We start from the raw sequence: 17,385 nt of genomic DNA, 5'->3' as shown, positions 1-17,385 counted from the left end.
CAGAGCCCCGCTCCTACCATGCCGATCCTGCTCAGTCTTGCAGAACCCCTCCTCCGTTGGATTGTTCCACTCAGAGTCCAGACACTACTGGTCCTAATTCCTGCCACTCACACTTCCTTTACGTAGTCGCCAAGTCCCGGCACAGAACTCGGATCATAGTCTCAGCACCCCTCCCACTTTCACTATCAGTTATCAGGTTATCAGAATAACCTCTTAATTTTAACTCCAGGGATTCTAGAAATCCTGAGACGTCCCAGCCCTGCTCCTCAGTCTGAGGACCAAACCTCCCTCACAGTGGTGACTTCGGATCCAGATGCTGCCTCAGGATATTCTAGATGCTTTAACATTTTGTGTAAACTAGTGTGTCCGTCTATCTCCTTCATTCTTGCTTATTTGTAGCGATAAGTACCATACAGACTCTTTCGGTCCGAAGTTCTCCTGAATCCTTAAATAAAGAGCTATTATTTTTGCAATGCGAATTTGCAAGTAATTAAGGCCAATTTTCATTCCCCCAGAGCCACTTTTTTCTTAACCTTCATCACCGGAATCTTCATTTTAGAAACCATCTAGTCGAAAACCTCTCCACAAGGGTTCATAAAGGATAGGAACTGTGCCGAACAGCTCCTTAGATAAGGTTAGAAAGACAAAAACCACAAACATTTTTTTGAGTAACACATTTGCATAACATATTACAATATAACCTTTTCTAATTTATACTGTTAATCATAATGTAACCATTACAAGTGAAGTCATTGTGCCACTGTGAGTGTGTATAGGATAAACAGTGTTCATAGGGTCTGGTACTCTCTGCAGTGTCAGGCATCTGCCAGCATCGTGGACAATACAGCTGGTGACAAGGAGGCATTGTGGCAACTCAACCATCCAGTTTCTCTCGAATCATGGGATTAAATGCAGGCTGACATAGAAGTCTCTGGCAAACCCCTCTATGTGGCCTTTCAGGGACAAACTGGATGGTTGAGGATGGGAGGAGAATGTATCCTAATCATTTAAAGTGGGAAAATATCCTAGCTCCTCACTAAAGTGGCTCAGCGGTTATAATGGAGGAATTAAAAACAGGTTCGACTGAGCAACTTCCTGAGTTGCTTCTTATCATTTTTCAGTATTTTCTTTCCAAGCCAGAGACTTCTATGTCAGCCTGCATTTAATCCCATGATTCGAGAGAAACTGACGTCAGAGATACAGTGTAGTGTGAATGCCCAAGGCTTGGAAAGAAAATACTGAAAAATGATAAGAAGAAGGAGAAAGAATAGGAGGAGGGGAAAGGAAGGAAGGAAGGAAAGAGAAAAGAAAAGAAAGTTAGTTATTGGCCCCTGGGTCGCATTTGGAATCGTAACAATTCTGAGACAGTGAGTGTTTATCTCCAACTGCTTTCTGCCACCCAACTTTCAGTTCACTAAGCACCTTGCCAGAGGCTTTGAGCATCACCTGAGGAATCAGACTTGTCTTTTGCCAGACATTACACTGCAAAGCCATTGTGCTCACCCATTCATTCCACATTTCCACAAGAAGAACTGCCATAACCTGCATTTCACCCCAACCAGCCATTTCTATGTTGTTACTTAACTGTCGCTTACAAGACCTCTGTCTCCCTGCATACCACTAGAGCACTTAGGATGAATCTTAAGGTTTCCTCCTTGAGTTCAAGTTTCAAACGCAATGAACTCGATTTTATTATCTCCATTTTACAGCCAGTAAAACCAAGGCTCAAATAGTGGCCAGGGAACAGGAAAGCTGAGATCAACCCCTGAAACACTTAATTTAGCCACTCACAACTGTTCTCTTCTCACAGTAGATCTTATGCTCAGAGGAGGCAGAAGTTGATAGTAATACCTTACATGTAAGAGGGTATTCAAAGCAGTTCATTGATTTCATATCAATCTGCATATTTACTAGTGTCTTGCCTGGGGTATATACCAAAGGTTGGCTCTATTAACTGTGGGGGAGCAAAAAAAAAAGGTGTGATCCCTTTAACATTCATGAAGTTTGATGACCAATGCCACCATACCAAAACACAGGTTACAACAGAAAAATCACAACAAATTTATTTGATCGTAGTTTTAAATGACACAGGGAGCTTGCAGGTTGAAGAGTCAAGGAGTCTGTGCATGCTATGCATTCTTATGTTTAGGTTTGACAAAGCACTGACAGCCACATAGAAATATGATCAGTCAAATAGAATCTGATCTAACAGGGAAGACTGCAGGGAAACCTGTCCATTCACATTTTTCCCAGGTGCTCCGTGCAGCACACCTCCTTCCAGAGACAGCGCAGGGACCCTTCCTGGGCTAGTGAGCGTAGGATCTAAAATCAAAGAAGACGAAAGAACTTCCAATGGTCAACTCTTACAGCAAAAGGGAGGAGAATGAAGGTTTTATGCTGTGGGATAATGCTCCTGTCCATTGTAAAGATTTGTCACTCATATTGGTTTAATAAAATCCCGATAGGCCAGTAGCCAGGCAGGAAGAATATATGGGGCAACCAGACTAGGAGAATTCTGGGAAGAGGAAAGGCAGAGGCACAGTCACCAGCCAGATGCTGAGGAAGTAAGATGAAAATGCCTTACTGAGAAAAGGTACCAAGCCAAGTGGCTAAACATAGGTAAGAATTATGGGTTAATTTAAGCTGTAAGAGCTAGTTAGTAATAAGCCTGAGCAATAGGTCAATTAGTTTATAATTAATATAATCCTCTGTGTGTTTATTTGGGACTGAATGGTTGCGGAACCATGCAGGACAGAAACTTCCATCTCCAGTTTTATATCTGGCTTTAAAGAAAGAGCATAAGTTCTATGACCTGCCTAGGCAAAAGTGAAGTCTAATCTCTATTATCTGCCTAGTAAAGGAAGTTGGGAAATCAGAGAAATTTGTCTTCTGAGGCATTCAGTTTGTAGTCATTTTCTGAGCCCTGACATAGCAAATATTAGTAAGTTTACTATGAAGAGTATAGCTTCTCCCTATCTCATAGAAAATACCATTTTCAAACCTCAACTCTTACATGACCATACCCATAAGATCACCACAAGGTATCATATGTGCCCTACAGCAGGCTCTAAGGTCAGTGCATCAGTTAGCCGGAAGCATGCTATAACGCTAACAGAAACCAATAAACAGATTTGTCTTCCTTGCCCACAGCTATCCCATCTACAGAACCTACTAGCATCTGCCATTTTCCACATCCAGATCACACCCAATCCCCACCCCAAGAAGACAGGAAGAAGTGCTGGGGAGGAGGAGTTTCCAGAAGACTCTCTGCTGTGGGACAATGCTCTGTACCCTGTCACTTGTATTTTAAATAAACACTGATTGGCCAGTAGCCAGGCAGGAAGTATAGTTGGGGTGACCAGGTAGGAAGTAGAGATGGGGTAATGAGAATTTGGGGAAGAGGAAAATGTCAGTCTGCAGTCGTCACCTAGAAAAAGAGGAAACCAGACACAGAGAAAGCAAGATGTGACTGCCTCACTGAAAATGGTACCATGCCACAAGGCTAACACAGACAAGAATTAAGGGATACTATAAGTTACAAGAGTTAATAATAAGCCTGAGCTACTAGGCCAACCAGTTTATAAATAATGTAGGCCCCTGTGTGTTTATTTGGGACTAAACGGCTGTGGAACCTGGTGGGACAGAAACCTCAGTCAACACTTTCCTACTCCTTTGCCCATTTCTCAAACTTAAGGGCTCCATGTAGTTCCAGCTTCAATACTATCAGTGCTACCCTGTCTTATCTATCTGTCGTGAACAGTAGCAATAGTTATTGGTCAGTATCCATGTGATAGCAATTTACATACACGGTCCCTAATTCTTCCACAGAGGAGCTGTGTAGAATCTATTTTACAAATGATAAAATCAGGACTCAGAGAGTATAAAGTATTTGTCAATAGAACAGATATTAAGTAGAAAAAAAATCAGGATTCAAAGCTATTCTTTTAGTTTCAAACTCATATGTAGCACTGTGCTACAAACTGTATGCCTTATTTTTAGGATAATAAAAACCTCTTGATTTGACCTACATTTCCTGGTCTGGTGCTTCCAGTATGGGAACTGACCTGTGCTATGAAAACTTGCTCTGGAATTCAACTTTCGTGATTTATTACCAGGTGGGGTCTCACCAGTGGCACTGGTATTGACTTGAGCCTCTGAGTCTAGATGCACAGACACAGTAGTGGCTCAAGTACTCTGGTACAGCATGTCTACAAATGCTTCTGTCCTGTGGTAAAGTCCCAAACTATAGATTAGTCTCTATGACTCAACACACACACACACAGCTGAAAATGCATTCATATTCTGGTGATGAGAATGAGACTTCTATGTTGATTCCTCTTTGCAACACAGTATCATTAGGCATGACGTGTGTGTGTGTGTGTGTGTGTGTGTGTGTGTGTGTGTGTGTGTCTGTCTGTCATTTTGTCTCAGGGAATAAATGATACTGGGAGATGGAAGTGTAACTGTAGGATCTTGTCAGGTTACATTTTGACGGAAATGTACTCTGCACTTTTCTCATTCTTTACCCTTACTGTTCCTTAAAAGCAAATCAGGTCAGCCAGTGGCTCTCAAGTTTGTCACTGCATTCCTTATCTCATTTGTTTGTTTCATTTTTTTTTAAAGATTTCTTTTATTTTTAATCAGGCCTATGGGGGAGGTGGTATGTGCACATCGGCAAAAGTGCCTGTGGAGACCAAAAGAGGGCACCAGATCTCTCCACAGCTGGAGGTACAGGCAGGGAGGGCTGAAAAGCCAGGTCAGGTCCTGTGCAAGAGAAGAGTAAGAGGTACCTTTAACCACTGAGTCATCTCTCTAGCCCAGCGGTTCTCAACCTATGGGGTCACAGCCCCTTTGGCAAACCTTTATCTCCAAAAACATGTGCATAATGATTCATAATGGTAGCAAAATTACAGTTATGCAGTAGCAACAAGAATAATTTTATGGTTGGGGGTCACCACAACATGAGGAACTGTATTAAAGGGTCAGAGCATTAGGAAGGTTGAGAATCACTGTTCCTAGCCCCTTATATTCCCACAAGTACAAAAATAACGTATATTTCCACAAGTATTTTTTATACTTTTTAATATACATTACAAATATTTTAGAACAATGACATTTTGTGTTTACCATATTTACAAAACAAAAATATATTACAATAAATATGGATGAGACAGTGGGTCCGACCAACAACAAGCTGTCACAACCAGGTATTTAAAAGGCATGCAGAACCTACCGGTCTGCACGTGTTAAAAGTTCTGAGACAGACAGGCGTCCAGACTCATAATGCATCTGGGAAAGAGAGGTGGGAAACCCCCAGGCTTAAGGAGGGGTTCTTTCTCATTGCTAATTGCATAACATTTAGTGGTATTGGAACCATGAACATTAATGAGCTATGCAAACATAATACAAAGCTAATATAGTTCTATTGTCTCAAAATGTACGTGACAGCCACATAATATCCTCTTAATTATTGTCATTATATACTGTAGTTCACACGATATCTACAAATGTGAATGAAGGAAAAAAACAAAAAGCTCAAAAAAACCAAAACAGGTCACAGCAACATGTCTCACATCCCAATCTTAAATAGGACAAGCACATACTGGGTAAGACATCATTGTATAATACGTTAATAAATAACACCTAGGTTGTTATGGTTACTTTGAACAGTTTACAGCTGTATATTTATAAGAGAGCATTTTTTTGAGAATTTCACATTATCAGTAAAAGGTAAAATAAAAAGAAGAACTTTTATAATTTAAAAAAAAAAGAGAGAGAGAGAAAAGAGAGATCTATACAGAACAAAAGTATTTCCGACATGCTGCCTTTCTGGTTCTGTTTGTCACAAGAAAATTAAAACAGAAACAAACAAACAAAATGATTGTCTTCGAAAAGCAACTTTTGGAAAGCTTTTCACAACAGCGAGTGTGACCTTTTTAAGATTAGAACGAATGTCTTTGGACCGCCTGCTCTGTGACTATGCATGTGCACAGTATACATCTACATATGCATGTATGGATAGACAGACGCTGCACATGTGCTCACCAGGAGACCTTTGAAGTCCCAGCCGTCCAAGCTGCTTACCCTGCAGAGCGGGAAGCACTGAACACTGGGCTGAAATATGACCAGCTGTAGCTCTGGGAAAGCTTCATTCTTTCATACCTCCCCACCCCCCAGGCATCCAACAGCAAACCCAGTGGATATAATCCAGGGAGGAGGGGGATTCAGACTCACTGGATGGGTGGGAATCTGGTTCCCCAAACTGGCAAGCTATCCAATTGGATCTGAAGGCACACGCTGCTCTCTCCCCAAGGGAACCCTTCCCCTACTAGTACTTAGCATTGTCCTCTCTGCTTTACCCATAGCTCCTTACAAACCCCCAGAACACCAGATCCATCCAACTGTGAATGGGCCAAACCCGCCTTACAAATGGTCGCCCATGAAGAAGGTTTTCTTGACTAAGCAAAAGAAAGAACACTAAGCCAAGTGGGAACCATCAGAAGGGGCTTTCAAACCGGTTTGGAGTTGTGACAGTGGTGGGAGTGTCCGGAGGTTTGCCTTTAGTCAACCACGGATTTTTTTTTTTAAGGGAAAGGGAGCCAGCAGCCCAATATCTGTGACAGGAAGTTGAGCTTTGACATCTCAAAGCTTCAGGTTTCTTTAGCTATCCCATGCTTGGGTTTGCAGCTCATCCAAGAAAAGTCAGGGGTAATGCCTAGACCCACAAGATCACATCCCACCATTTAGCCCCTTCTTTCATTGTTAACTCTCTAGAGCAAATACACTCTAAAGGAGGTAAGGGCTCCAGTGAATTTCCATTGAGAAATACTCGGTTGGTGATATGCATTGCTCACATTACATCTTTTAAAAACAAAACGCAAACAAAAATATCCCTAAATTAATTCCTTAAAAAACATTACGTAATCCAATTATCAAAACATCCACTCATAAATTGTAATCTCAGACAATGAGATGGACATCATGCCTTCCACTTGGGTGGCCTCTGCCCCATTTCCCTAGGCAAAATGCTGAGGAGGCTTCCCAGAGGGCAAGCAGGAACGTCCTAACTCTGCAAGGTCAGCTTGCTAGAGTTCCTCTCGGTGCTATGGACTTTAAGAAACCAAAACTTTCACATTCCTGACCATGAGAAATGAATTCGTGAGGAACTTAACAGTTTAGGACTGGAAATACATTACTGGAATTTTTGGTTCATCTGTGAAAATCTCAGAACTGTGATACACACTAAGCATTAACACAGGGCTGCAGCCAGCTTAGAAAAAGCTCACAGATTAATACAAGGGCTTCTGGCCTTGGTTTTCAAATTCAGACCAGGCATCGTTTAGCTCCATGAAAATCATCTTTGCATATTGTTCATAGGGTTGCCCGGTAGCCTAAAGAAAACAGAAAGCACAATTAGATGTTTAGCATTAAACTTATACTAAATTCACTAAGAATGTGGATTGTAATTAAAAATGTTCTTCCATTAAGACATTTCTTTTTACAACCTACCTATATGAACTTCATTATCAAGCACTGCCCTGGAGACTCACAGAGACTAAGAGAAACCTACCAGTAAGGAGAAAACAGGGAGCTTGCTGGGCAGCAAAAAATACATCTCATTGTTAATGAAAGCCCTACGCGTAGTTGACTGTATTTCCAAGCCCCTTTTTCCAATTTCTATAACATTAAGGTCTTTGAGACTCATAATAGGGCAGTTTGCCCATTTCTCTGGACTCCGATTTCTCTTCTGACTGATTCAAGTCCAAGCACTAACGTTGTTTCCCAAGAATCATTGTGTTTGGTCATAAGGAGTGCCGAGAGATGGAAACTGAACGCGATTTCAAACATGCCGTCCCAAAGGCACCACAGTCACGACTCCATGTCACGCATCTGCCACCGTTCACACGACAGCAGCGTGGGGTGCTTCAGTCTGAGGTGAATTCGGCCCGGAGGGAGCTGAAGTTCTGACCCTGTGGAGCGCTCGGAATTTATTCAAACCCTAAGCATCAATGGCAACACACACACTGACATTTTAAAAATTTTGTCGATCCTCACCAATATTTGGTTTTCCAAATGTACCCTAAAGCGTCTCCTGCGGTTCCGGCTAAACGTGATACTGCTTTCCGCAGGAACCGCACTTTCATTTGAAGTACTCTGTCTCGTTTTTAGTATTGTAGTTCAAGATCACCTGTAAACCCTAAACTAAGTCATTGACGAGCGCTGCATTTCCGTAGTGAATAAGGCGCTCGCCCTGCTCTTTGTAAAGGATGCTTGGATTGTTTTCCGCCAACCTCATGAAGTATGACTATCTGTTTAGAGACCTGATTTAAATGACCCACACAGTAAGTTTTGTTCAAGAAATGTCTTAATCAGCAAACGGTGAGCATGCTGTTTTACCCCATGCTTCTCATCCCCGAAACAAGGACCGGACAAGTCTCTGACAGGGCAGGCTCTACCCACCTTGTCGGGGTGCACCACCAGCACAGCCCTCCTGTACACTTTCTTCACTTGCTCTGGTGTCACCAGGTCGGCCATGCTCACCGGCTTCCACTTGGTCTCCCCGGCCCACAGCACCGTGTGCATCGTGGAGAGCAGGGCTCTGATGTTTCGCTCTTTGCCTTCTATCCACTCCAGGATCTGTAAGCAGGAAATACGAAAGGGTTAAGCCAGTCAAGCACTTCCTGTCTACCAGGACTCTGAAGATCTACCCTGTTTCAGTAGAACTGAACAAGCGCCCCCTTCTAGCTGGAACACTCCCCCACCTCCCACCTCCCCCTTCCGGTGTACATGGTTGTTTAAGACCTGTTCATGGACCTCAGAGTACCCCTCTGTGGTTTGAACTCCTGTCTCTCTGACTTCCTACAGTTAATTATACACTCCTAACATATGAACTTCATGAGGTCACACCCGGACCTCCTTTGTTCCACGAACTAAATAAACCATCCTTGTAGGCTGGCCAACGTTGTGCAAGGGTGTAGCTCAGTGGGTTTGACTCCCACCATAAGGGGGAAAAATGTCACCTGCCCTACCATAAGTGGGCCATATTTGTCACACCTTATTGAACTTGTATGTCCACCTTTTCCTGTGGTCACGTGGAATTGTTTACAAAAAGGTGCTGTTTCTTATCGCTGTAGACCAGGAACCAAACACCGGCATCTCGAAAGGTTTATTACGTGATCCCTTTAGTCACTTAAGCAAACTAACAACCTTCATGGTGTGATAAAGGAAGTGATTGGATGGCAGGTGTGGTGGTTTGGGTGAGAACGGCTCCCATAATCTCATATATATACAGGAGTTCTTGATTCCCACTTGATGGAATTGCCTGGGGAGGATTAGGAAGCGTGGCCTTGTTAAGAGAAGGCGTGTCACTGAGGGAGAGTGAGTCTTAATTTTTTGAATGGAGCCTATGCCATTCCCAGTTAACTCTTTCATTCCCTATTTCACACTTGTGGATCTAAAGTAAGCTCTCAGCTACCGTAGGTCCAGAGCCACGCCTGCCTGCTGTTGGGCTCGCTGCCATGATGATCATGGATTACACCCAGCCCTCTGGAACTGTGAGGCCCAATACACGCTCTCTTACATAAGTTGCCTTGGTCACGGTGTCTCTTCATTGCAATAGATAAGTAACTAAAACAGAAGGAATCACGAGTTGGCATCAGCATTTGACACATGCCAAGCTTCAGTAGGTGGTGTTGGTGGACAACCAGTTCAGCTGTGGTTACTGATGGCTACCTTCCTCAGCAATGAAAATCCCGTGCCAACCAAGCGATCACACAGGGCTTTACAGACAACATGCCTTTCTCTCATAGAAAACTGTCTCCGTTTGCCTGATGAGCAGTGGTAATGGAAGTAGACAGCAAGAGAAGCAAGCAAAAGCACAGGTCCTTCACTGCATTCAAGAAGGTCTCGAAGGATCCTTTTGTGCACAACTGGTATTTAAATTTGCCGAGACATGAAGCAAAAGCACTGCAGTCTGTTGTTCTGAAGAAAATGTGAGGAGTCGCCCTAAGAGACAGCTCAACCTAGAGACACTGTGTGATTTTCAGCATAGTTAATGTCCTACCGTCAATGATTCAAGCTCTCCAACAGAGATAAGCCTTAGAACACTATTGTTTTTAACAAAATCTCAATCGTTGGTTTTTATCAGTGAAGACTTTGGAAGCCAGGTGCTGGGGTGAAAGCCTGCTAGCTCCGAAAGGCAGAGAAAGCACCCAGCTGACCTTCCTCCTCACCTGGCAGCCCAGGAGCCTCCCACCTTCTCCACACTGTCTCAAACAAGACTCTTCAAACTGAGTGTACCTCCCGTCTACTTCCTGTGTGTCACTCTGTCCGTCCTCCTGACTCCCTCTTACTCTATGGCTTTTTTCTTAATAAGCCCATGGTTACTTCTTGCCAACTGGTTGCTTGACCTATGGTTGATTTATTTAACCCTGTTTTCAATATTCAAGCGGAAAGATCTTGGATTAAAGGTGTGTGCTAGGGCTGAGCCGCACCACTGCTAGAAACAGGTTTTCTCCAGAAAATAACACAATTTTGGGGTTCAAAGTGTGCTCAGACGTCCTGCAACATAACTCGTTGATCTTTATGTACTCATCAATAACCCCACCCCATTCATCTTCAGAACCACCTTCTGCCTCCAGGTTGATCTGCATCCAGTTGTCCACACTACAGAATCACCTGTGAAGAACTCCCTTCTCAACGAGTTAAGGAACTTGGATTCATTGAGTGACAAACCTTTATTTTAAAGTGCAAAAATACAACAACAACAACAACAAAAAAAAAAAAATCATTCTCCTTTCCCTCAAACCAATTCTTACCAGAACTTTAGAATCAAAAACAGATGTTTTGTTTTGTTTGTTGTTTTAAGAACTTCTTTAGCTTAAAAATGGGAGGAGGGTATAGTAGAGGTCACGGTCCTCACCATCGTTAGCTTCCTTCCCTCAGTCTATACAAATCTCATGCCGGATTGTCTCCAGAATGGTAAATCCTGAGCACAGGAATATGCCTCTCCTGATCACCAGAGAACCGAAACCTGGTTTTAGTCCACCAAGAACAACAGAAAGTTCTCAAGGTGGCAGAAAACACAAATGGTGAATTGTTCTTACCAAACTCTAATGACCCATATTTATAATCTAAAGGCTTCTGAACTATGTAAAGTCAAATATCATTGTTCATCTGGTGGGCAAATGTAAGAAATCTGTATTACCAAACCACAGACTAAAATGAGTTTATTAGCACAATTAAGCATCATGCACAGACCTTCCCAAAGCTACTTTGCTATTGAAGATCAGGACTGTCTTCAAACCACAGCTTCAGAGGCCTACCGTAACACAGTGACTGCCAGAAGGAAGCGCCTTCCATAGTTGATATGGTCGGTGTCCCACCCTGGAGTCAATGTTGAGTTTTAACTCTCAAAGTAGTGCATGGCATTAGGAGGCAGGGCCGTTAGGGGTGTTAAGATTTAAATTAAATTGTTCTCCCCAGGCTCTTGTTTTGAGCACCTGAGGTGTGGGAGGTCCTTCTGTCTATGTGTTGTTTTTATTGGCTAATGAATAAAGAAACTGTCTTGGCCTGTGATAGGGCAAAAGAATAGAGCTAGGTGGGGAAAACTAAACTGAGGACTGGGAGAAAGGAGGCAGAGTCAGGGTGAAGCCTTGGAGTCGCTGCCAGAGTCATACATGCTGAAATCTTGCTGGTTTGCCATGAGCCTCATGGTAAAATATAAAATAATGGAGATGGGTTCATTCTAGATGTAAGAACTAGTTAGCAATACACTTAAGTAATTGGCCAAGCAGTGATCTAAATAATATAGTTTCTGTGTGATTATTTTGGGAGTCTGGGCGGTCAGGAAACAAGCACGCGGCCTCCTTACTACACACCTGCTCACCAGTGGATGGTCTCTGGGAGACTGTGGAACCTGTAGAGGGTTTAGCTAGTAGAAATAGCTCCCTAGGAGTGGGCCTTCAAAGGTTCTGCCTGTTCCCCTCTTGCTTCAGTACTTCTCTCCAACCTTCCTGTCCACTTCCAAGTGAACAGCCACCCTGCACGTTCCCACTGCCAGGCCTTTCCTGTCACCATAAACTGAAATCTACATGAGGCAAAACAAATTGTATCTGTCAAGTATTTAGTCCCTAGTGACCAACACAAAGGCAACAAATACAGAGGTGATTGGACAGACATGACTTCATCGCACATCTTTGTCCTATAGGATAACCGAGGGGCTCACTCACCTTTAATTTCTCAGGATCCATTTCCTTAGCCATTTCCTCCTTTCTCATCTCAGCTATTGTCCGAGGCCCCTTCTTGTCTTTGTGGGCATTGAACCCTTGACTAGAAAGCAGGTCTTCAAAGTCAGCAGCCTTTTGTTTCCCTTCTGTAACACAATGTGTGGAAACCATCACAACTTTCATTCTTAAACAGGTCAGACCCTAGCTTCACGGGAGTACGGGCCTTCAAAGTAGCTTTTCATACTTCCATCCTCTTCCCACCTGCCTCGTGCAGAACACTAAAGGCTCTGTGTAACAAATGAGGAAAATGGAAGGCTAGGGAACCAAAAGAGCCTGTCCAGAACCACACAACATGTCCATGGAAAGCACAGGACTGGATGGAGTCTGGATTGCTAACGCCTATTTCATCTCCAGGTTAACCTTGCAGACAAAGATACTCATGATTCTATCCCAATTACAACAAACTGGTGCCAGAGATTAGACAAGAGCATAGATTCAAGTCCTGGACATCCTGCTATCACTTCCCTGTCTCTACCCAGCTGATGACTTCACTGGGTCATAGTGCCCTTCCTCAGAAAGTCAGGTCTTTCCTGGAAACAATGCTATGTATCTGAAACCCAGCTATGACCAAAGGGGCCCTGGAGATATCTATACCTCAGTTTCTTAATCTAGAGAATGAGGATGGTGTTAACAATACAGTGTTGCCATGAGAAAGAGCTAAAAGCCTGCCTGGTTATCTCAGTGTTCATTTGAAAACAAAGCTGAACAAAACCACAACAGCCCATGTGGTCAGTAGTAATCAACCCAAGGTATTTTTTGTTCCTGGCTGGGAATGTTCTGCCATCTATATTCTAAAGTAGCCACATTCACATGTGTGCACACCAAAATTAAGTGCTCCTAGGAGACACTCACCCTCTATCTACTCAAAACAAAATGAAGGGGATGCCATGCGGCTCAACAGAATTGCCCAGAGGATCTCCCTGCTAGCGAAAGGCTAAACATGATGTCACACGTTCCCAGCACATGCATTTCTGTCACAGCAGTGCTGTGAGCAACACTGGGGTTATGGGCAGCTGGAAGTGACAGAGGTGCCAAACAACTGGGAGTCAAGTCCTGGCTCTCACACGTTTCAAGAAACCGAGAAATTACTTTAGAGATCGACCTCACAGTTCCGCGTCTGTAACAGAGGATTGGTTTTGAAGATATACATGGAACTGCCTGGGATACCCCTGAATGTAGTACACTCTCAATACATGTTAACCACTGTGAAGAAAGAGGGTCACCTTTATCCATGTTCCTCGAAGGGAATCATCAAATTAACTGAGATGCCAAGTGTACTGACACTATCTGACAAACTCAATTGTAATAGATACTATTTTTACCTCAATGACAAGAATCTGATCTACTGGGGCGAGGGAGACAACTCAGCAGTTAAGAGCATTTGCTGCTGTGACAGAGGACCTGGGTTCGATTCCCAGCACTTACAATGTGGTCCATAACCACCTATAACTCCAGTTCCATGGAATCTGAAGCCCTTTCTGACTTACTTGGACAACAGGCATGTACATGGCATACATACATACACATAATTAATATCTGTACATATATAATACGATAAATCTTTAAAAATGTGTTTTGTTTTTAATTCAGTCTAGGACATCTTCCAGTCCTAGGCCGTGGCATCATCACAGGTGCCCTCAAACTCAGGAATCTGCCAACCACCTTTCTCACAGCAATCCAAGAAGAAAACCTAATGCGATTTTGACAGGTTCCAATCCTTTTCTCCTAAGAATACTTTCTTTCTTCCAAAGGCTATAAGTTCTCTGTTCCATGTATCCATCCATTCAACACGTATAAAGATTTACAATATAGCAAGTGCTAAGCAAGGTTCAAAAACCTGTGACAAATGTCTTCCTTCCTACTCCAGCATGGAGAAGGAAAGACCAAGTGAGCCACAGTCACATGACACCTACATGGGGTCATGGTAGACCCAGGCGCTCCACACACAGTACTGGGGGTGTGGATCACCTGATATCTCTTCAGCTCTTAAGACAGTCTCATAAACAACAGGAATGGTTTTGGTCTCCTTCAGACATGACGTCCTCAGCAGTGTGACATCACGGGCAGGTCACCTGACACCAGTTTCATCTCATCATCCTCACCTAGATTAGAAGATCCTTTCCCACGTTCGCTCTGTCCTGCAGGCATAGCTGAGAAGCTCACGTTGTAATTGGGTCGGTTCTGCGGGGAGGAGTGAGGCATACCGGACGGCGGCTTAGGCTGCGCCTGCTGCCAATTATAACCCGCTGGCTGCTGCCACCCTCCACCCATAGGCTGGGGGGATGCTTTCTGCGGTGAGCTGAGAGGTGGAAACCCTCCGCCTAGTCCAGTTGGTGTGGTAGGTTTGCTGGCAAAGGAAGAGCTACCTATGGAGGAAAAGGGAGAGAGGCGGTAAGGCTCTTTGCAAGGATCTTGCAGTGGCTTCAAACTCGTGTCCTGAGGCATTGCTGGCAATGATTTCAGTGGAAACGTCTTTGGGTGGTACCAGAATTCACCTCCCTAAGAGGTAAAGAAATTGCAGGGGTGTCTGCATAGCCGTTATTCTTTAATTAGCCCAGTGGCACTTTTAGGTAGTATCCTTGCCTCGTTCATTTCTTCACATGAACAAAAAGCAACCAGGAGAACTTTAGTGGACTTTTTCTATAACAGCCAGCATACAGCAGAACACTCAAAATAGACCACTGAGTCCAAGCCAGAAGAGTCAGACTGTGTCACCCTGCCCATCCTGCCCTGCTCTAAGCAAGTTTTATTTCTTTACTAGAGTCAAAACTACCAAGTGACAAGCACAGGGGATAAAACAAACGGCCTCTTTGAGGTTCTGCTTAAATGCCAATTATTAGGATTATTGTTTGCTATAAGGAAAAGCTGGGTTAGGACACAAGAGCAACTATAGATGTTTTAAAAATTTACAGCTAGGTTCCAATTTTACACTGCTTGCCTTCCTTTGCAGTCAAATGTCAAATGAGAACCTGAAATAACATGTTCTCCACTGATCCTTCAAAGATCCAAAATCGTGATGATACTAAAACAACCAACACTCACAGAGCGCTTCAGAACACAGCAAGTGTCAGACAGAAGTATCCCTGGATGGGTTCAAAGAAAAGGGACTCAAAGCTAAGGTTCGTGGGCAAGCTCGCGGTCACACAGCTGGTTAACGGAATGCCCTGACCGCGGGCATCTTAACTCTGCGCATCTGCACCCAGAGTCTCAAGATCCTTCCAAGGCTCTGAGCTGCTACTAAACTCACCCCTTACTTTGTCTCTCTTCTACAGCTACGTCCTTTCATCTGGACCCTGAAACTGCTCTTCCCTTTCACACTAGGATGCTGTGTTATAGCTACTGAACTGTGAGTCAATCTGTTGGAGTCCGGCGGTGGCACTGGTGTCCCATCTACTCTTGGACGCATGTATTCTGAGTCACCCACCAGCGGTTGTTGGATGGCTGCCACGTGCCAGGTACTGTTGGGAACTGGCGCTATCCACAAACAAGGCTCTCTGCTTTTCTAAAGCTAAATGAATTTCTTTTTATTTCTGTGAGCTTCCATTTTCTCATCTACGAAATGACTACGTCTTTATCAGAGGTACAGCATAAACAACCAGTTCAAGGAGTGCTTCTTGGTCCCTGAATTAAGTAAACTCAGGTACACTACACGTCACAAAACAGGGCCAATCACATGTGTGACACACTGTAAGGGACTCAATAAGCATTTGGTCATAGAACACAATATTCACAGGATGTCATGCTATCATATCACTGTCCCTGTCATTTTCTGTCACCATCCCCACTTTCTGAGGCAAGGTCTTACTCTGTAACCTACATGATCTAAAACTCCCTATGTATGCCAGGCTGGCCACCATCCTCCTGCCTCACCAGGATTGCAGCCAACACCAGCAGGTTCTGCTTGCTGCTGTCATTTGACAACATACAACAAGAAGCCCTCTTCAGGGGCCCCCTGGACCCTTTTGTCCCTAGCACATCAACATAAGGTTAGGCATTCATTCTGTATCGTGGCTTCATTTTATATTTTAAGAATGCTCATTTGATTCTAAATACATCTGTTCATCATTTTAACATTTGATGTATCTCCTACACATAGGGGGAAAAAGACACCCATGAACTAAAGGCATCTTCCAGATTCCCACTACCGCCATCACTTGTCCGTTCATTTAGGAACCACTTTGAGCATCTTCTACACGCCAGGCTGTGGACCCAGAAATGAAGTGGTGGGTGCTGATACTGCTCTCCTGGGGCCTGTCAACTTTGTGTGTAACATCTAACTTGGCAAAGTAAGTCATGCTTACATGCAACAACAATTCTATATACTGATGCTATCAAAGCAGTGAGCTGCCCAAAAGACAGCATAGCTGCTAGGCCCAGATCACAGCCATCCCACAAGAGCTGAAGAAGGCACAGTTTTCAACCTTGGCTGTGCATCACAATCATCTAAGAAGCCTCTCATTCAATGTCTCACCTAGCACAGCACCTGCACAGTGGATATTCTATATCTGAAAAACGTTTCTCTCTCCTACCACGCCGTAGGGTCCCCTGGGAAGGAATGCTGTCTGCCGCCAGTCAGCATTGCATCCAGAGTGCTTAGCGGAGGGCACGTAATCACAAATACCCAGCAGATGAGGAGGAAACTGAAGCTTATTGGTTGAAAATGGAGGTGGTCTCTCTCTAGGACCTCCTAGCAAGTCTGAGAGGATTAAAAATCCCCCATCTTTCATCTTCTCTTTTGACCTGCCACCCACTTCTATTTGCTACCTCTATGAAATGGCAAGTGCTTTCCACCATTACTGAATTCAGGCTGTCTTCCTAAAAGACAAAACTAACTGCTTCCTGGATTGGCACACAAAGTACAGTAAAACAGTTCTGAAGTCTTTCTTGGGGTGGGCCTTACCTTCCCAACCCCACTTCTCCCACCCCTATCTCCACAGGGCCCGGGGCCATCTGACAAAAAGTCATCTTAGCTAGTCCCTCCCGTCTGACTGGACTCCTTTCTCTGGCAACACTTAGAAGCCACCACTGTCACCCTCTCCCATTCCTGGACTCTGGCTTAAGTGATCTCAGATCAAAGGTGAACTTCTTCAGTCGCTAG

At 43.9% G+C, this 17,385-nt stretch overlaps 1 protein-coding gene across 6 annotated transcripts in view; it reads right to left on the bottom strand.

Annotated features, from left to right (window-relative positions):
• Positions 1–5,067: 5,067 nt before the first annotated feature.
• The window catches only part of Dnajc6 (DnaJ heat shock protein family (Hsp40) member C6), a 155,379-nt gene continuing 143,061 nt past the window's right edge, over positions 5,068–17,385 (bottom strand). For 5 of the 6 annotated variants that reach the window (XM_013348538.2, XM_026781882.1, XM_013348539.2 and 2 more), the window contains 4 exons: positions 14,390–14,653; positions 12,231–12,373; positions 8,461–8,637; positions 7,250–7,391 (listed from right to left, as the gene is read on the bottom strand). In XM_013348538.2, the coding sequence (XP_013203992.1) occupies positions 7,290–7,391; positions 8,461–8,637; positions 12,231–12,373; positions 14,390–14,653 (686 nt within the window). In that variant the 3' untranslated portion in view covers positions 7,250–7,289. Of the gene's footprint in view, positions 7,392–8,460; positions 8,638–12,230; positions 12,374–14,389; positions 14,654–17,385 lie in introns of all 6 variants that reach the window. The other variant, XM_005353467.2, reaches the window with a different exon arrangement.

The sequence above is a fragment of the Microtus ochrogaster genome, chromosome 10 (genome assembly GCF_000317375.1).
Source record: "Microtus ochrogaster isolate Prairie Vole_2 chromosome 10, MicOch1.0, whole genome shotgun sequence".
Lineage (NCBI taxonomy): Eukaryota > Metazoa > Chordata > Mammalia > Rodentia > Cricetidae > Microtus > Microtus ochrogaster.
The sequence above is the reverse complement of the archived record's forward strand: the minus strand, read 5'-3'. Positions and strand labels throughout refer to the sequence as shown.